The 21,840-nt window shown below is 39.1% G+C and overlaps 1 protein-coding gene across 5 annotated transcripts in view; it reads right to left on the bottom strand.

The window, feature by feature from the left end:
• IDE (insulin degrading enzyme) overlaps positions 1 to 21,840 on the bottom strand; it is a 99,467-nt gene that overhangs the window by 10,808 nt on the left and 66,819 nt on the right. For 4 of the 5 annotated variants that reach the window (XM_075026093.1, XM_075026091.1, XM_075026090.1 and 1 more), the window contains exon 25: positions 18,231 to 20,896. The exons of the other annotated variant lie outside the window; for it this stretch is intronic. In XM_075026093.1, the coding sequence (XP_074882194.1) occupies positions 20,801 to 20,896 (96 nt within the window). In that variant the 3' untranslated portion in view covers positions 18,231 to 20,800. Of the gene's footprint in view, positions 1 to 18,230; positions 20,897 to 21,840 lie in introns of those variants that run through there. 5 annotated transcript variants of the gene reach the window in all.

Genomic DNA, 21,840 nt, shown 5'->3' with positions numbered 1-21,840 from the left:
TATAAATAAAAAAATTGTACTAAAAGTTTTCTTGGCTGTAGATAAGTACATACATGTAAATAGCAATATATTGGAAAATGGTTCTTGCTAGGACTGAGGCAACAGTTTAATCCGTCACACTAACTACACACTGTCAGCATCAGGTCTACTTACAGTTTTGTCAACTAAATAGAATTTGATGCCAGCAGTATTTAAGATTACCTAAAAACATTAAGGCTGTGCAGTGTTAATTATCTACTTTCTTCTTCACTAATCCAAATGGCTTAATTTCTTTTCACTTTAACATTTGAGGAATTCAGCTGTTGCCATCTTGCTTACTTTTAGCTCCATTTCCCTAAACTGAGACTTTGACTCTTCATTTACCATGACTCATTGACAACTTATTCCTACTGTTTCTACCTGGGTTTTCTGGGCAGGGAAAACTTCAAGTGCTTCAAGAAATCACACATAATCTTTGATATTTAACTTAATGATGTAAGTAAGTACTCTTCTTGTATGTACTCAGAATATACCACTGAAACTGGCAATACATCATCCTCCTTGTCCTCACAGCCTCTCAGTACCTGAACTACCATCTTCTAACCCTGCTGACTGAAAAGGCACATCTTCTCCCACTAGTGTCTCACACTTGCTGTGATTTAGGGAAAGATTCTCACTTTAATCTTTTAAAATAAATTCCAGCATAATCTGGGGAAATCAGAAGCCAGTTTTCCTTGATGAGTTGGTTCAATTCTTGTAGGCACTGACGCCAAGACTACTTTCTTCATTGCTGTTTAGCAAGTTGCTCTGTTGGAATGAGCTGTAAAACTAGAAGTATTTGCGCTGAAGTTTGCCCAGAATTCCAACCATTCAAATTCTTTCTGCTTTACTAATTTACATAAGTTCAGGGTAGGTTTTAATTCATTTCAAGGCCTTATTCAACAGCTTGAGTAATATAGCTCACTTTCCAGAAAGGCAACAGTCACAAGATGTGTGCGCAAAGAGAATATTACTGTGAGTGAAAAAAAAATCCTATTCTGTAAACAGGGATGAACTATCTCCATTAGATCACGCATGACCCCTATACCTCAAGAAGGTCTGAAGATCTGTGGTCTCTTTGTCCATTCTTGCCAGTTAGTTATTCACATGCTCTGGATATTTAATTGCTTTTGCACCTCAATATTGTGAGCATAAAGCTGTTATTTCTGGTTGTACTATACTAAGTTGTTCAGTAGAAAAATTCCATTCCAGAACCACTAAAAGCAAATAGCAGATGTGACTTGAAACTGCCTCAACTAAACAGCTCAGCAGCACCTGTCAAAACATATCTTGCAGGCACCTCATTTAATGCTGGATGACTAAGCCATGGAAAAGCAATTGCCTTAGCAGTGGGCCTCCATAGGAAGTACTATGCTTATTTAAAAAAAAAAATAAAATTATGCAACTTCTAGCTTCAGACCACTCTGTGATACAGCATGCACAGCTTAATGTTTTGGGTATTTTATATTTTTCAATTGTTCCTGCACTCTTCCTACAATGCAGTAAGACTTAGCTGCAGCTAATGGGAGCTGATAAAGGAACATGCTGATCTGAGTATTTACTGTATGTCTAAGGACTACTTTGAGTAATTGCCATTTCTCTGCCATGAACCATTACAAGAAGCTAATACCCCTACTCACTACCTCTGGAAGACCTTCCACCTACCAGTTTTCCAGATACTTCTCATGCATAGAAGATAGAATATGTAAGATAGCACAGAATCAAAAATGTTTCTATTTTGATGAAAATCAAGAGTGGCTTTTGTTTTTTCTGCAGCAAAATGCTGGCTGGTTCAGAAGTATTTGACTAGCTTGATAGAAAAAATCTCTACCACCTTACCACCTGTGCATAGTTCTAGGTTAAGATCCCATGGGTAATTCCAAGTTTGTTACTAGTCAGTTTGCAGCATTACTCTTGAATGAGCTGCTTGCATTCCTCTGTTTCAAACAAGACAACTACAGTGCAGGAGGAAAATTCTGCTTCTCCAGTATATTTGCACTTCAGTTTCAGGGATTTTTTTAATTTTTTTTAATCCAAGACAGATGTTGGTTAAATATACATAACGTTATAATAACTCCCTCTGGATGAGAAGCACTGCAGAAGCTTTATGGAATGCAAGTTACATGATGAAAGCCTTTTGGAGAGCAGGGGCTTGAAGGAATAAAAACTTACTTGAAGATTGTTTCAGAGGTAGAAAAAAAATGCCATTTTGACATACCAAATCTGAGACTTGGACCAAATTCCCTCAGTACCAGACTATGAATGGCTAGTGGGATTTCTCATAACCAACACAATAGCAATTCTTTTGACTGCTGAGAGGGGCATAGAAAATTGTTGCTAACCTATAAGGTTTGTCAAACAAAGTTTCATCTTTTTCTTAAATTCTTTGGTACCTTTTAAATGCAAAGCAATGTTTTTCTGTTCTGTCAGTGGTTTCTTTTGAAAAAGCAACAGTATCTTTTAACTGCAGGGTTCTCTATCCCAGCATGTTGTTAAATTTCAAGGTACTACAAAATGAAAGTGTTCTCCACTGAGCATAAATTAAATACTATGCAATGGAGCTGACCATCCCACATTACTAAGTGCTGTCTCCTATTGCAGACACAGAATTGTGCTATGTATTTAAGTCACATACCATCTTACTCTTAACTAGGCTGCTTTTCCCATCTCATTTCAAAGATCAACAAAAATGCAAACTAACCTAAGGAGTAAATTCACAAGTGATTTCAAAAGTACAGGTGCTTGCATTTCTTTGTTCAGCTCTAGATTCTTTATGAACAGAGTTGTTCTATCTTCCTTTCTAAAGGGGCTCAAAAGTGAACTCTGGTTAATAGGTGGTGAGACTCATTACACAAATTTATTTTTTTAATGCATTTATAACATTTACATGTAGCTACTTATATGCCAAGTGACAGAAAATATACGTGTATTTCTTGAGCCTTCAGGTCTTAAGCTATTTTGGATAGAGTTGGAGTAGGTGATCACAGACAGTCCATAACATTGCTCTCACCAACTCCTGCTCAAAGCATTTCAGTTCTTGTTGAGCTAAATCACATATACCATGTGTTGGAATCCCTTCATGTAACACTTAAGAGTAGAGTCATTAGCAGCCCACAGAATTCTTTTGTCCTAGTCTACAGATTAGGACCAAGAAAAATATAAAACTGCTTTACTAGTGGCACCTGTGGAGATATTTTAGAGACCATTCCAGCAGCACACCATGGAAATTGTCCCAGATGTCAGGGATTGTCTTGTCTTCTTAAAAATCTGAGTGTCATGGGCCCTTTCTTGACCAAACATGAATCTTGAGTACATCCTCTGCAAAGGTCAATACCATGTGGCTTGTACCACTGACCTCTTTGTGCCTCAAGACTTTTTAACTAAGTACCAAGATAGGGAAAAGTCTCTATGTCGAAAACTGCAATTGCAGATAGTGTAATTATAGGTTGTTGGGAAACGATACAGCTTACACCTCCCAAAACTGTGCGAGATGTATTAACTTAACTTTACTAGCTGCTTACTGTCAAAACGGTGGCCAAAGTCCTTCTTCATTGCAGCTGGCATTCAGTTGTTACATAAGTAACTATTTGCAAACCTGCAGTTGACAAGCAGAATGTATCTTCCATAGTTATCCTATTTGTCCTTGTTAACACATTAAGGGAGGTTTATGGGGATTAATTAGAGTGTGCCATCATTGAGGAATGCAACCATTTATGGCGGCCACATATGAAGAGTTTAAAGAAAGTCAAAACAAATCATTCTGTATAATAAACTGGACACCTTCAGAAGCTTGTTAGAAGGTCAGCTTTAGAAGCCTCATTACAGGGTAATTAGTTGCATCTGGATATTCCTCAAACAAATTAACAAAGCATTTTAAAAAGCAGTGCGTATGACTTGAATTCATCCCTTTTGGCAGCTGCATAATCATCATCTGGGAAGCCAGGTAATCCTTTTCTTGCACCTAAAATACGTTCTTATGAATGGCAGTTGCTGAGATAATGTTAAAACATGTTTACATACATAGGAATATGACCAAGAGAAACTGAGTAATTATACATCAGCCATGATGTGCAGCTTGGATGGATAGTTTTGTTTTGGTTCTATTCCGCTTTTAAAAGAACAGGGCTTATGATATTGTGCACCACAGGAAAGGCGCAAAAGGCATAAGCAAGCTGAATTCAGTATGTGGCAGTTCTGCCCCAGTCAGAAAGCAAATAATTACACTGAAACGTAATTAGGATAAATCAAATATGCACCACAGTTGTATGGCACATGGTAAGCAGACTCCAGAAGTGAGTGGTGTATTTTTGCATCCTAGCATTTCCTGTATTCCCAAAGCAAATTCTTTCCTTATTATTGCATTTTTGAGATGTAATTAGATGGCCTCAAAATATTTTTTTTTTTTGTAACAACCGGTTTTTGAAAGTCAAGTCTCTTCCTTTAGTAATTGATTTGTGGAGGAACTGAACAGTATCACCATCAAAATACAGTAACAAGACTTAATGTTCCCTGTCTAATAGGTAAGGAAGCAGATGGATGGGGAGAGTGTACAATGAAGTTAAATTCTAGTACTATTAACAGGTGAACTTGGTGCTATGTGTTGAGTAGTGCATATAGTTCATTTTGTCTTTTCAAATACACTGGTATTAAAAAAAGAAACATCTAATCAGCTTGTACCACCCTCCTGTGCACACACACAAAACAAAACCTGCCTTTTTGCTCAATAGTGATACCAAAACAAAAGTGAGATACCAGAGTGGCAGCCTACTGTATTGGCCATCCTGCCCATCAAACACTGTTCTGCATCTTGTGCAGGTGTCTCACCTGGTTGGAGATAGCAGTACATGCTGAAAGGCTAGAGGATGTGAAGGATCACTTGATGAAACAAAATTAGCTAGTGATTGAAGTGTGATGGATGCTACAGGCATGACTGCAGGGTCACTTGTATCTGCACAATCTGATTTTTTCATTCCTAGAAGTCCTACAAATTCCCTCTTCTGTCTATAGAAACAAAGCAACCACTTGACAACATAAACTGTCACTCCCAATGGAGGAATGGGGTTTCTTGAGCATATTTGACAAATTTGTGACAGCTGGATGTTCTTGTAGATTAAATTTCAGCTGGTTTAAAGTGCAGTTATGCAGCTCAGGTATGGTCTTTGCTTGATGAGCAGATGCACAGAGCAACTTTGTGATGGAATAAGCCATGGATATGCCACCTGGTATTTCAAATTGTACTGCACCTTGACCTTTCCTACTTTCCACATGATTGCTGGATGTTAGTGGGATTCTTTTGGGTGAGATCCTGATGTTCCTGCCTTCAGGCTCAGTTGCCTCCACAGGAAGCATCTGCAGTCCACAGCATATGCCTGTGTCCTGGGGCCTGACCACCACTTGTTGCTAACAGCTCATCCAGGCAGCAGGGGTAACCTGCTCCTAGCTCAAGCGGCAGGACAGGTATAAGGACTGCTGGGAAAACCTCAGAGTTGGGCTGAGACCCTCTTTCCCTTACTCTTATTTAACAATAGATAGAAAAAAGGGATCTGCAGACCTGAGATGGTGCCAGCTTATTGCATACCTGCACCAGGGGTCCGTTCTTGGGGCACTGGGCAACAAGACAGCTTTGGGCTGACCTTGAAAGTAACAGTACCTCCCTCTTCCTCTGGGAGGGAAGTCCAGTTCTCCTAGGTCATAGGAAAGGCCCATGAGTCAAAGGCATAAAGAGCACAGGGTGCCCTCTGCCATCACTGTACGGTAAAAGCACAGCCTAAATGCAGATAGCTGAGTTAGCTGTTACTTGCTTCAAGTAAGGATGAGGTTGAGACTAATGTGCTCTATTGAACAAGCTTCATGCACTTTTTTTTTCCCCCAGCTGGTACAGTATCTTTATTTAAAAATCCTCTTTAGTGGTGCATTATAAGGCTCTGGCACCAAAATGCAGACAGATCACAGTACAACAACTTTAGAGAGGCCAGGTTAGCCTCAGAGTCCGCAAATTAACAAATAATATAAATGAGATCATTGTGGCAGGATTCTGGAACCATACCAACTGCTTGGCAGAGAAGAGATACAGATTTCATATCATGTCTAGAACAAGATCATCCCTCCTTATCACAGCTGTGGTTGCAATGTAAGCCTAGAGCAGATGCTGGAATTCTAAAATTCTGCATTATCTGAAAGCAGATCTAGGCCCCCAGCAAGTAAAATGCTAGGACTTGCCAGCACTTTTTCCTGCTGCTGCTGCTGCTCCTGCCAGTAGTTACGGTTGTGCTGAAAAGTTACTTTTAAAGGTCAGAGAGAAAGATAGTTAGATATGGATTTGCAGTATTTGAGAAGATAATCTGATCTCATATCCTGGTGCAGTCCTTTTATAGTTAATCTCCCCATTTTCCTACTGTGTAGGAATTGTAGATTTTGGCTAATCCTTCTCGTATGCCTCTGGTGGTTGGAGCTTTTTCCATTGACAGCAGTTCATCAGTACAGCTAAACAAAATCACTGTAAGCTGTCAAACAGAAGACAAATGAGAGCTTACAAAACAGAATACTCACTGAACTGAGACAAAACTTCCAGCGCCAACAATGATGATGGCGGGGGAGCAGAGACCATCTAGTTATAATTGCCAATTTAGCAACAGCTGAGCCTGTACTTATCTGAATTGGTACTTCTGCTAAATTCATGATGGTTTTTTCCTGTGCTAAGCCTTGACGTTAGCAGACACAATGCAAATGCACTGTTCCAGGGATAACTCCGCTCTCAAAAAACAGCAGGTGGTGGTTAGTCTGAGGACTGAATCCTAGGGGAAGATTGCTTTTTTTCCCCTCGTGGGCACCTGCTGTTGAGCTGAGATTTTTTTGAATCTGCCTGCAAGCATCAAGGTGATGAGCATGCACTGTATTTTTCAGTAGATGTTTGTAATTGTTCTCAGTTCTAGCCTTTGCCTTTTTTCTAAGTCAAAATATAAATTCACTTTTCTTTTTGTTTAAAACGCTTGTATCGTACTCTTGAAGTCCTGTCTAGATAATGGCTTATCTTTGGATTGTAACATGATTTGTGGGACATAATTGCTGTTTAGCCTGTTGATTTGCTCTCTTGTCAAAAGATGTTTCAAGTTAATGAACAGCATATAAAAGGATATATAAAAATATGCAAGAACCATTTGTCTGAAATAAATTTTGCTCCAGTGCAGTAAAGTGCAGACAAGAGTTCAGTAACAAAACAAATGTGCTTGCCCTTTTAAATGAAAACCAGTGTCTCAGGGGGCCTTATACAACGATAATCTAAAAATAATCATCAGCTGTAACATTAGGCATAGGAAGTTCAAATAAAGATGAGCATGTTTAGTGGATTGATGATGTTGGTATACAACATGGCACACCTAAAACAGAAAGAGAATAAAGAATCCTGAAATTAAACTTAGAATATTAATTACTAGAATAGGGGATGGCAAGAAACTGGAGTAAGAAACAAATCTTTTCTCCTTTCATGTACAGGTATACTGCTATCTATTTTGGGACAGGAACCTTCTAACAGCCTTCTAACCTGCATTGTGTACAGGAGGAACCATGTCTCTTCTCCAAGCTGACTGTTATTCTAGTCCCATAAATAGCTTGCTATAAATTATGCCAGAGAAAAATAAAATTGGAGGGATGACACAAAAATAAGCTATACGATACATACAAGGGAGAAAGTTGTCTTCAGCTGAAATTTGAAATGTTACAGACCAACATGACACATCCTAAAAGGCTTTGACAGGCCTATCATCAGCAAGGGTGTAATTTCCTTTCCCATCATATATTCTCTAAGTCATGCCTGCAGGCCTTTCTTCTTTTAATATGGGTATCATGTTTGGTTTGCAGTTTGGAGATGAAGGAGATCATAGGCATTTACGCTGCCTGTGATCTGAGGCATCAATATTTGGACCAGCTTTGACCAAAAGTGCTGTGCTTGAGTTCACATGGTGGGTCCTGATGGAAGAGGCAGGGGCTGGCAGCACCGCTTCTGCTTGGAGTATGTGTGTGTCAGGCAGCAGGGAGTGCAAGTCTGTCTGTCAAAGGCCTGACTCAGGCAGCCTTGCAGTCCAGCTTCAAAAGCAGCTGTTCATGCACAGATTTCACTCACATATTTCTAAGTCGTATGTTGGGTGTAGATTCATGGCTAATGCTGTTATTCAAATATTGATCTTACTTAAGTAACTTATTAAAATTTAAGGAGACTTTAGATTTACAAGGCTGAATTTGAAAGTGAATGAAGAAAGATGCTGGAACAACAGATTCATCTATTCTTTTCATATTTTGTGTAACATTATATTAGACTTCCTATAAATCTGTATAGGTCAAGGGCATGGCTTTAACTGGGCCAGCGTAATGGCTTGTACTGTCCTTCCGGGCAGGAGTTGTGTCAGTTCCTCACTCCCAACTCCTGACTGGCTGAACAGCATGAGGTGGCTGGCTGTGAAGGAAGATGGAGATAGGCACCTGCTCCTTTCAAGACAGCCACAAGACTGATGCTGTCATCTCATAAAACTCACCTTAAGACTTACCCCCATACGCTACATGAATTCACCTTTTTCTTTGCTGCTAGATTTAGATAGATAATTTATTACAGCTCTGTGTATGTGACTCTGACCTGTTCTCCATGGAAGGCTGTAGCAGAGAAGGTTGGAAGAACAGAGCTTAGCAAGGAAGCTTTAGCTTTCTCAGTCTTGTTCTTTAATATGCAAGTAACATCACTTCAGACTTGCATCACAGTGGTTAGTAGGCATAAGTAGGTCTAAGGCCATTCAAGCTGACAAATGTCTGACTCATCTCTCCTCTGTATTGGGGTGATATGCATTCTGCATTAGCTGAGGTCTTTGAAATAAAAAACTGACACAGGAAAGACAAAAGAGAATTTAACAAAATGTCATAATTAATTCAACAACATTTTAAATCAACTGCAATGTTATTCAATTTTGGTGAATGGGAAATTAAATAATTCAAAATATTTCAAATCTCACAGAGCAATTATTCAACTGAAAGCTCAAAAGTTCAGATCAATCTTCAGAGGGGTGTATTTCTAATGGACAGGACTTCTCTCAAGCCAAGAACATGCATTATGTCTGCAATGTTCTTTTCAAGCTTACAGCTCTGGAGAGTACAATTTATTCATCTGTCAGATTTTATGCACTTCTTGCCAGGGTATCATTTATATCTTATTTCTCCAAATGAGAAAAAAAATATTTTTTGAAAGAGAGAGCAAGCAGAATAAAGCCTTTAAATACAAATCAGCTGATTCAGAGTCCCTTCTCCATTTTCTATCTATATCTCCTTCAACCACATTGCCTTGTATTTACCCTTAAGTTAAACCAGTCAGATGAGCTTTTGCTAGCTCTCTGTGACAGAATTACAGAAAACAGGATAAGCAGTTTATCCTTTCAATGTGCAAACCAGGCATCTCTTCCAAGCAGATGTATTAGTGAGCCACCACAGCCAGGTGCAGCCCAGGGATGTTCACACCCAGCAGCAAGCCTGACTTGGGGTAAAAGGAAGCTCCCGCTCCATGGCAAAGAACAGAGAAAGGGGCAGACAATTCCCGTATTGCTGTGTAATTGTTCTTCATTCACTGTGCAAAGTATGCAGTTAATTAGTTACTACTGCTGGCAAAGCAATTTCTCTTCTTGTGCTATGTAATGAAGGCTCATTTTGCTCTTCTTTCCCCAGCACTCACATGCCTGCCCATACCTACATGTACACAGGGTTTCCCCAGACTAGAACCTCTAGGGACAAGAGGAGACTGTAAGTACAAACTTTTGGAAGGCTAATATGCAGGATCCTTTCTGTTCAAGGATAAGTCAGCCTTAAGTTCTGCAAGGAGCTCTGCAAGGAAATGTTTCTTTCTCTTCCACTCCCACCTGAGACAGGAAGGCTGCTACTGCCACCAAGTTGCTTGATAGTTCCTTTAATAAGACCATGTTTCCAGTTGCTAAGAACCTTATCAAACTTTAAACACTGTACTAATGTGGCCCGCAGTGAGTAACTATGAAAAATTTCTTCTGTAATAGTTTAGTCACTTAATGGGAAGTTGTGGCAGGTCTCTGACAGTCTCAAAGTTTGAAGCAGGGAATTGAAAATTAGGTGGTAGGAAGTTCAGATTGGTGGTTGAGGTGCTGGGTTTTGTCACTTGTATGAAGAATCTTCCCAAACGCCTTGAAAATTTGAAGGTTGAAGCTGCTCAGTTGGGATTTGATGAATTTGATTTCCAAGCACCTTACGACTACCTGCAGTGCTGTATAGCTGGACCTGAAAGCAGAAAGCCTGTCCTCCAGAGCTCTCAATTACTTCCCAGCTTAGCCTATCCCACGCAAAGGCAAAAGATAAAAATGTGGATTCAGCAGCAGGTGTAGTGAATGAAGGACAAGGAGGTTGGGGACTGAGGAGTCATTGAGAAAAATGGATAAAAGAGATTGTGGGCGTTAATCTATGACGCAGAGCTCAGGAGCTGCAGAAGGGCTCAGGCTGTGGGGAGCTGTGGATCACAGATTGTGCGAAGGAGGCAGGTGACAAATGGGTGAGGAGATAGTTGAGGACTGAGATGGGCCAGCAGAGAAGGATGTGGATCCAGAGATGAGGAGGGGATGGTCAGGAAGAAGACACAGAGGTTGTCACCATCAGAGGCTGGAGCAGAGTGCGTGCCTCAGCTCCTTTGTTGCTCTCCGGCACCTGGAAATGCCAGTGACATGGGCTTATCGCACAGACACACACGTCCTCACTGCTGGTACATCCAGCACGTGACAGATCCTGTGGCTCTCTCCCACGAGATAACACGTGTCCATGTCACTTAGGTAACATATAATGAAAGCTGCTCCCCCCCCCTTTCAGTTTCCCTTTTCTTTTGCTGCAACACTTGGCAATTACACCCCCAAGTCTGCGCTACCAGCACTTTACTGTCAAGCCCCCCGTTATGTCAAATGCTAGGACATACCAGAACCACCGTGGCTTACACCTTATTTCTGCCCTCTGTTGTGAAAGGATTTGTCTGTGAGTGGCCATTCTCTCTTTTCCACAGCACCCTGCCTGCCACTCTCTGAAACTTGTTCTGAAAGCTATATTGCTATTTTCCTGAGTTTCACAGTGGTGCCTGTTGTTACAGTGCTAAGCACTCTACAAGTACAACCTTCCCCAGAGCTGGAGGGGAAGCAGGCAGCACCAGGGGTCTGCAGTACCAACGAATTTAAACAATCATCTCACTTATAATGTTCGTGACTTGATAGATGTCATTTTTTTCCTCAGAGTAACAGGCATCATGTCAGGTTTCATGTTCAACGCACTGCAAAGCTGCAGCTCCACTTGCTGTACTCAGTGCTGCTGCAAATTAACCCCCTGTTAATTCATATTCACACTCCCAACCCCTACAAAAAAAAAAAGAAAAAAAAAAAAAAGGCGGCAGCTGTGAGATAAAACAGAGCCTGCGGCACCCCACCACCCGCAAAGGCCCAGCCGCAACCCGCCGGCCTCCAGCACTGCCATATTGCCCAGCGTATCCCCCACCTACTGCGGCAGCAGGGCAGGCGGCGACCCCCGGGCCCCAGCTCCCATACGAACCCCAGTCAGCGGCCCGACCACCATTCTCCACCCCATTCCCCTCACAGGACCCTCTCTCTCGTCACCCCCAGCCGGCCGCGGGACCCCGGCCCACCCCCCCCACCGCCACAAGCCTGGTCCCTCTCACCGCCTCACGGCGCCTCAGCATGGCGGCACCTCCCCGCGGCTGCCGCCGCCGGGCCCCCTCGGGTTGCGGGCGGCAGCAAATGGCGGAGGCAAGAAGGGAGCCCCGCGGCCAACCCCGCAGGCGTCGGCGTCTCAGAACGCGATCGGTTTTTGGGACACCTAAGACGACGCTAAACTTGTGAAGATAAAAGACTTCACGCAGTCTTTCTCCTTTTAAAATACACATCCGGGCCATTTCTGCGATTTTAAAAGGTGATTTATTGTTCTATTTATATCTTTATCTTTAAAATCGTACAAACACGGTTTTCCTCAGCGGAACAAAGAAAATCATTTTCATGCATAAAGATGAGATGCACAACTCTTCACATTGTTATAGGGAATAACAGCAAATGTTGTGTCCTATAGCACCAAGAAGAATTTTAATTACAGGGTGAAGGAAAGACACCGCAAAAGCTTGTTTCATGGTGAATCTTTTAAGCTGACATTTTTATTCTGAAGTATATGCCGTTTTCCAAGCAATGAAAACTAAACTTTATATTTAAAAAATTAAAATATACCTGTTTAAAAAACTTGACACTTTCTACAAATTAAGCTAAGAAATTTGATTTCTTCTCTTGCATAGCAAGTTTTCTTTAAACTTTGAAACAGGTAAGAAAACCTTAAAAAAACAAAAATCAATTCTTTCTTTCCTGGTCTTCCCTTACCCCAACCTGGTCAAACAGTAGGAAATAATTATTGAATATGCATGACTATATCATGAACCTGAAAATTCCTCTGCAAATTAAGCATACAATCCTACCCTTAAATTTATTACTGTAAAAATGGCACTAAAGAGTTCAGTATTTACTGTCAGTGAAGTCACTTCTACTTGACTTTCCGGGTCAAAAATATTTTGGTAAGTGCCAGCTCTAAAGACAACAAAGGACAAAAAAAAAAAAAAAAAAAAAAAAAAAATCAAACTTCAGGTCTTTCACTCTCTTGCATCACCATAAATAAAACACCCAGTTCTGTTGTTCATTCCAAAGATGAGTGACTAGATATGAACAGGTAATTTCACATACATATGCACAGCCATTACCTGCAGGCACAGGTAACTGGTTGGAAATAGCACTAATTAGCACACTATAAATACTGCAAAAGAGGAGATAAAATTAAACTACCTTTCCAACAAGAAAAAGGTAGTAACATTTAATATTAAATTGAAGCAAAGGAAAGACCTGTTGCACAAGGAGATTTGATATGATGTAGCTGCTGCTCAAGAACAGAACTTCACTATTTCCCCAAGGTATCCGAGATTGCAAGGGGCCAACAAAGACAGGATTGCTCTCCTCTCCTGACACCTTTAGCTATTCATACTTTCAGGACCAGGAAGGAACCTTATGAATTCTGCTTTTGATATCGACAAGCTGCTGTCGGTTTGTGGATACTGTAGTGCTATCCAGTCTCTTTACATCTCTCCAAATTCTGCAATCTCTCCTGCAACACCAGTCTACCAGGACTGCGCGCTTTACTGCCAGTACATTTCTGGTATTACTTCTTAGGGCACCTCAGCATGTTCAATGAACCAGAAATTACCAACAGAATAAATAAAATAGTTTAAGCTTACTGACTGTGCTATCCCTTATAGTCTTATTTAATCATACACATAAATCTATACTCAGTTTTGATTTTGTGTTGCAGTCCATTTTCTGAACAATTGCCTCTTCCTGAGCTGCTGGACAACCAGGTCTACTGAATCTTTCCACACGGTTTTGAGAAGATGTATTATTGACTTTAGCTTAAGAAAAAGTGATAGATTAATTACATTGCAAATGCATACTTTAAAAACATAGATACACATTATCTTGGCATTTATCTTTTTGCTTGCATGGTGTATGGTGACTCCTAGGGAATAGCAAGGCAGCTCCTCTGGCATCTTTGGAACAGATCTCTGTCACAGAAGAGCTCTCTTTAAAAGCATCGCCAAATTAAAGTTCAGTCCAACAAGCTATGAAACATTAGGACTCTATTTCTATAAAAGACTGAGACCCTGTATCTGGATCTCAAATTAAAGAAAAAATATGAATGTTAAAGTCTTCCAGGACTTTTAAGCTATTCCAACAGTACTTAAAATAATTTTAAATGACTAGTCAGAGTTTATGCCAAAACCATTGTTAAGATAAACATATTTTATAATCTAGGGCTATCAATATACTACAAGGCAACACATTTACTCCAGTCGTCAGGCCAGCTTAAGTATTTAGTTACTAATTATCTCAACTACCTTTTTTTTTTGTCTGTTTGGTAGAGGATGTAGACCTAATAAAATTAATGAAAGATTTTGCTACTTTTATTCTGTTGCTTTCAAAGCTCAGAGAAACTTCGACTGTTCAGACTCTACAAGCTGTCCTGAAAATAAGGTCTTGTATTCACTCTCAATTACTCAACATTTAAAAAAGCCTATACAGCGCCACAGTTGTGCACTGGTAGTTTACAGACATAACACATGACCCCTTTTCACAGGAATTTATACACAATGACATGACAGATAGACATGATTATCAGACAAGAAGTGCAAAATGGCATGCAACTAGTTGCTGTCAACTTATATGCATTATCTTGCATTTCAACATTATTTTTATTAAGTGGCTTATAGTGTGGGCAAGCACCCCAGCTCACACATTTTGTATACGCTGAACTTAATACAATCTTTTGTATTTTCACATTCATAACATCATTAAAGATTACTGACATTTAAATTCAAGTAGAAAATCCAAACTACAAGCATTCTTCATATATGCATTCTTCAAGTTACACAAAGCCTACAAGCTATTCCACTCAAATATGCCTACTTCCAGGAAAAGGCTGCATAAGGTACATTAGATTATTCACAGCAATAAAATAATTTTGTGCATACAACAGCAGATCAGTCTCCTGCTGTGGTTGAGTAGCACCTGTTTTCAAATTATTTCTGAAATAGTTCTACTTGCATAAATCTCCCACTTCGCTGAGCTTCAGCACCAGTCCAGTGTGGCTCTCCAGGCTTTGACATACTGTAGATGTCATCTTTGTATGATTTCATGGGTAAAGCTTGCCAGAATTAGAAGGCAAGTTCTAATCACAGAAAAAAATATCCTAGAACACACATGCAGCCCACACCCCATGCATGCCAGTGCTAAAGGGACATCAATGACACTTTTGGCTGATGTGACAATGGGAGTATCTGGTCACCCCCGCCTTGGTCAGAGACATGACACAATGTGAGATGAACAGCGACGTCTCTGCCTTTGAAGATGACACAAAGAGTATCAGAATTAAATAATCAGCTTGTGGAGATGCCAGATCCAGTTATACGTACAGATTCCTGTGTTCCTAAAATACACTTAATGCTGCAGAATTGTCACAATTACTTTCTCTTCCTAAAATTTCATCTGGAAATTAATATTAATCAAATCTGTGAACAGGGGAATTATCTGCATAGATTTTTTTCAGATTCCTGAAGCCTCACCCTCAACAGGTATGTGCTAGTGAATGATACTGGTATCTCACAGTTGAAACATAGAACTTCACTTGCTGTAAGTAGTCATAAGAAACACTCCCCCCCCCAGTACTGCAGAAAGCTTGGAATGCACAAGTATTAGCAGGCTAAAAGTTACTGTAATGACAAAAAGATAAAGTGGGGAAATGTTGAACTGTTTGACAGTTTACTGACCCCAGCGCACTGATGAGCACTAACCTGTTGTGAACTTCCCTGGCTTTTACACACATGTGCAAATAATCATTTGGGTTGAAACCTGTCCCGCTAAACTTACTTCATTCCAAAGCAAGTTGGAAAGTTTGAAAAATACCAAGGGAACCATTTTTGAACACTACTGCTGTGAATGTTTACATATTTCTGGTGTTTTAAACCAGTTCCAAAATTGCCTTATCAAGTGCACCACCTTAATACTATTCAGCAAATTTTTAAGACCCCTGTCTGCTAAAAGGTATCACATCCAAAATTTAGATCTTCAAAGCCCAGTCTCAGCTTTCACTAACATTTGTACACACCCACACTTTTCTACATTCGATATCCCAGAATACCATTTTTGCACATGCTCTGAAATTACTCAGCCTTAACCATGTAAAATGCATTAGCATTGATCTCCTACATTTCCCTGGGCAGGTCTTCTTCTATCTCTCCCATCACAGGAGTTCATCCTTTACAACGGACTTCACACAAAAAGCATGTTCTTCTAATACCACAGTTACCAAAAATATCAACTTCATTTCCATCCTCTATCAGAATTTTCCCCAGCTATTTTTCCCACTTCCCGGGAGGTTAGTGATGTAACTTGGGGACTTTCTGATTCCCTTACTGTTGAGCCTGTTCTGATTTTGTAGAGAAAGCACTCACCACCAGAGTACGTGCATGTAATGAGCTCACATGTACCATGGGACACCCAGTTCTGTGTGGGAGGGCTGGAAGGGGGTCCTGAGTTCCAGCTGCTGCTCCACTGAAAAGTTTACCTATCTTTGGCAGTTGCTAGGAAAGTACCACATATTCCTTGCTCCCCTTCTTGAAAGGGAAGCCGAGCAGGCAGTGAAAAGCTGTAATGGAAAGCTGAAGCAAAAGGAAGCACATCTAACACACAGTATGGTGGTAGCAAATCCTCAGAAGATGTAGGATTTAAGCTTGGATGCCTCTCACTAGAGTTTCCCACTAGCTAAGCCTAGTCAATTCCTCGCTCAGTGCAAGAGCAACCTGAAGTCCACTTGGAGCTTTAAGTCCATTCATCCATTGCACAGTCAGTCAGGAACTTTAATTCAGAATTTTGCATTGCACCACTAAAGAGGGAGTCCTAAAAGGTAACAGCAGCAAATGCTCAGCAGTGTGATGTTAATGCTGCACTTTTAGTTAATAGCCTTGGGGTAGCTTAGAAACACTAATTCAAGAAGCCATAAATATTTTCAATCTTAAATTCTGTTTACGTGCTTGAGTTCAAATAGGTTGGTTTAATTGTGACATTTCCCATTCTGCTGGGCCTTTGGCCTTATACACTTTCTTCCTTTGAACTGCAATTCAGATTTCACATACTATTAGCGTTATATTCCACCAACAGCACATACTATAACTTATGAGTATATTCTCTGAATGGTAAACAAGACTCTGAAATGTTTCAAATAAAAGCCTTTCAGCAGAATCTACACAGGCCAGGCTTCTTCTGAAATAACATGAAAGGTAAGAAAGGTGCCTGAGTTTCTGATCTCTTCTGACTTGAAAATAGCACATAAGTGCCTTGTATTGTGCAGCATGCAGCAACAATATTAAAAACTGTCTTGAAAACAGTTGAATTTGAGTATCAAATTAGCTAGCAGCTCAAGGGAAGGACCCAGGTGTCATTGTAGATGACCATATCAGTTTGATGGTCAGCTATTGAAAAAAAATATGGAAAAAACATAAGAAGAAAGATGTAGAAGATAAGGATTTTTCACTTTACAGTGGACCTATAGCAAAAGCATATTAACCAGTTAAATGTTAGAGAGAAGGTAGACTAAAATTCTGCTGACCTTGTGCAGAATGACCTTGTGCAGAATGCTGACCTTGTGAGAAGAGCTAGAAAATAATAAATGAAGGTGTGTAATGCTTTATCCACTCACTGTGGAACACATTATCAATAAGGGCTGTTCACATCCAAGCACTTAAACAATATCCTGAAAAAGCTCAAGCACTTTTTTATGGCTAACAGAAATAGTCTAAGTAAATTTGGATAGCTTGATTTTTTGCAAAAGACAATAAAGCCAAGGAGTCAAGACTTACACCAATCCCTAATGATTAGGAGTGGAGGAGAAGGAGAGCCCTGATGTTGAGGACAAACAATTTTCCAAGTGGGTTGCAGGCATTTTATTTCTCTGCTGCGAGTACCAACCACTCATTCCAATGCCAGGGACAAAACCTGTCTCTGAACATTGCTAACTGTCAGATATTACTTCAAGGAGCCCCATTAGAACAGCAGAAGTGCCTGCTGACTTGTATCTTTACACTGTCAGAACTCAGAATTGACATTATTTACTGTTCTAAAAATCACACATTCCTAACCTTTCAAAATGTAATCTTTTGGTGTGCATAAAACAAAGAAAGTGACCAGGGGAAAGTAATTTCTCAAAAGCAACACTGTAAAGCTGCACTAGGCATGATTCACTCCGGCTGCAGCGATGCTCTGAATTTACAATTTCAGATTTGATAATTAAAATCCTGTCTTGTGCAAGTGTTTCTACCTTTGTATTATTAAGTTTTCATACACTCAAGAGAGCAACAGAGGTGGATATACCTAAAGGTGTGGGATGCCACATGGGGAGGTCCTCTGAAACTTCCCTAGAAGTGACTGGGAACCCTTCTCCAGCAATGCTATTCAGCCTGACTAGTCCAAGCAACTGGATAGCAGAAAATCACAATTAACGTATAATAAAAAACATGCACAGACTGATAGATGTAACATTACCAGTATGCAAAAAATTAAAATGAAACAAATTAAGAACTCCAAACATTAAATTCAGATTGTTTATTGTAAACAGAATAACTCTAGCACTCTGTCATACTGGCTGTGTCACATGCACCCAATTCCACATCAACTGCTTAAAATAGCACTTGCAAAAATTACAGTTATGTAATAATAATTTATGGTTTCTTACATAAACTAATTAACAAGCACTAAAATTGAATTACAGTGTATTCTAGGTAGTTTTTTATTGCTTGTAGACACTGCAGCTTTGGATCCATTAAAATGAACCCATTAGTATGCCTGAGTTTATCAAAATTTACTGCTATATCAAACTCAGAAACTGTAAAATGCTGGAGAACACTTAAAAGCAATTAAGAGTTGCTGGAAAACTACATGGGTTTCCACATCCAGTCACAGAATTTTGAAATTCTACATTTTTTCCCTCTGGAAAACATTATTTGTGAGCTTGTGTTAAATACACTGCTATTCCAATTTATTTATATAATTCATTAAAATTAGAGTTGATAGTACTTCCATGAATATATATATCTCTCTCTATTTATTTTTACACATGATAGAAGCCATTTAATTTTATTCACCGTAAGAGTGGTATGTTTAAATACTAAGTCCCAAAATATATCTTTTTATAATATGTTGTCAAAACTTTTAATATATATAATACAAATACTTTTACTAAAAGAAAACTATAAACAAAAGCAAAATGCAAGAGGGTAAAAAGCCCATTTTTTGTGAAGGATCCATGAAAAATGTGGTGAACAGAGACACCTTTACTGGTTTTGCTCATACTATGTTTGAGCTACAAAAAAATGCTAGTGGCCTTCCTTGGCAACAGGTTACATCACAAACTATCATCAAATTTATTGAAAAGATGTTGAAACATGTGCTGTTAACCTTTAAAACAACTTTTAAATACGCTGTATTTATTCAATTAGAAAAGACTCTCAGATAAACACAACTCAAGGCCCTTACTCTGTCAAGCACTCATTTAATTTGGCTTCAGAGCCAGTGTAAGAAGGAACATCGATTCAGAGACAAGGACAACCCTATCGAATATACCAGGATTGTGACATCTAACAAGAAGTGTGTCACATCAGGGCCTTAGTCTCAGGTTCTTCTACTAAGAAGCAAACTCTCAGTAACACCCCTGATGAGCAGATTTTATATCTTCAGTGCTTTGCATACTCTATCCTGTCTGAATAATTACAATCAATTTTATGCATTAAACAGGTAGGACAACTTAGTAAGAAGGTCCCTTACCTTCTTCTATTTGGGGGCTGTCCCAAGCCTAAGACCACTCTGCAGAAGTCAGAAAACTGGTGAGGGTTAGACACCATATATTGTTTTACCATTTTACTAAATTATGGAATATATATACATATAGCATTTCAGCAAAATTCTTGATCCTTCCGGGTTTTGCGCAGCCTTCTTAAAAGAAGTAGGAACAAACATTTTGTGATGTAACCTGAACCACAACCTGTGCTACAGCAGTACTGCTAACCCAGTACTGCACTGTCCCAAATGCCTTCCTGAAGGACAAGAAGGACCCACACATGTATCAGAATAATGATGTATCCGATTCATTACAGGGCCCATATTTGACATTCAATTGTTCTTGAGTCAAGAACTAACATGTACTTAAAGTTATTTGCACTAGTAAGTACTTTGCTGGACTGAGACCTAACATAACAAATGAGGCAAGACAGACTGAGTTCTCCATCAGTACATGCGCAACTGAGAACAAAAAATGACACCAAATAAAGTATTCTGTATATCAAATGGAAACAATTCACATTAACACTGAAAAACTGAACAGGATGCTGACAGTATCAAGAGACTAGGACAACACTTTTGATAACAAAAATAAGATGCACTATTAAAGTGTTTCCAGCATTTTACTAGTTTTAATATAAAATGTCCCCAGATTTGTATAGAAAGATTAAAATCATGCCCCTATCTTCAATTATTCTCATTATGACAATTCTCTCACTTACTATGTTGTCAAATCTCCTTTTTTCCCCCCACTGGTCTTCATAAAACTTAAATAGAAAATATGTTGGTTGCATTAAGGATCAATTAAAAAAGTATCATTCAACATGTCACTTCAAAAAAACGTGAACGTCTCTATTTTTAAGAAAAGCTGTTGACCCCATCCCAAAAAGGACCTACTTTTCTCACCCCCTCCAGACCCCAATAAGCTAATTATTGGGATACTAAATGGTGTTTTTCAGGAGTAACAAGGATATTTCAAGCAATTTTGTTTGCTCTGGAGGGTTATTTTATCAAAATGAAAATTTGAAGGGATTTACTATTTTAAAAATATACTGCATCTACAAGTTTTTTATTATTATTGTTTCAGTTGATTTTGGTTTTCAACAGGTTGTCTGCAATATAAATGACACATGACCACAACTGATTTTTATATACTCTCTATCCCTAACACACAGCTAATGTCAAATGAACCAAGAAGGAATTTGGGACTTTCATAATGGACAGAACCATTTATCCTAATGATCTTTAATAATTTTGTTCATCATGAAGTCCCCTGAAACCATATCAGTACTGATCATTTGCATTTCTTCATCCATTGGGGTTCTTCACAGTTTTGCAGCCATGAAATTGATATGTGGTTTCACCAGTGGAAAGAGCGGCAGACTGCGCTTGAATTCTGTCATATTTTCAATCACACTTGGCTGCAAAGAAGCGTATGCAAGAAAAAGTCTGCTGAATATCTTTAATCAGAAAAGTGAGAAATTCCTCGCTTTTCATTTTAACTGTTGCTACAGCTACATATAAACACATCTTTCTTGCTCTTTTCTACAATATTAGTGATTCACACTTCATTATTACAGGATCCCCCAAAATATAGTGTCATTTCTTATGAAATAAATGGTTTCATATTTACTGTAGATAATTTAAAACACTAGCTATAATGCAGTAATTGCCTTACTAATAATGGCAGGAACTTTAGTAAATGCAGAGGTTATCTTTTCATTTGCAAATTATACTTCAGAATATCCCACTTACCTTTGAATATCTGAGGTAAGATCATAAAAACAATGGCAATTCAATGAGCTATTACTTTTAGTTGCAGTAACAAAGTAACTTTTTAATATTTCAGTCATAACGGCTAATGTATTCACATATAATTCATACAGAAATTTCCACCCATGGTGATTATTTCACCTATAAGGACTCAATAAGAACACAGATCTACTACCGCATTGCAAAAAGTCAGTTATCTATTGGAACAAACTTTACCATCCTTCTTCAATAAAATTCATTTAACGTCCAGTAAGGGCCCAGTGCTATCATATCTAACCACACAGTGAAATCTGTAATAATTTTATGAATAGAATTTGTCAAATTGCTTCCTCCACAGTTGCTTATTAACATGAATATGCATTAATATTTTAGGGTTTAAGATAATGACGAGATGGTTGGTTTTGTTGTTGTTGGTTTGGGGTTGGGTCGGTTTTGGTTTTATTTTTTAAACAAAGATGATAAATTTGTTGATGCATATGCATCTTTCTCTTGACACTTGATACATCTGATTATATACAATCAGCATTTTCAGCCAATAACAACCTGTATTTACTCCACAGTGTACATATGCAGTAAACTACTAGTAATAGCT

This window comes from Buteo buteo, chromosome 4 (assembly GCF_964188355.1).
Source record: "Buteo buteo chromosome 4, bButBut1.hap1.1, whole genome shotgun sequence".
NCBI lineage: Eukaryota > Metazoa > Chordata > Aves > Accipitriformes > Accipitridae > Buteo > Buteo buteo.
The sequence above is the reverse complement of the archived record's forward strand: the minus strand, read 5'-3'. Positions and strand labels throughout refer to the sequence as shown.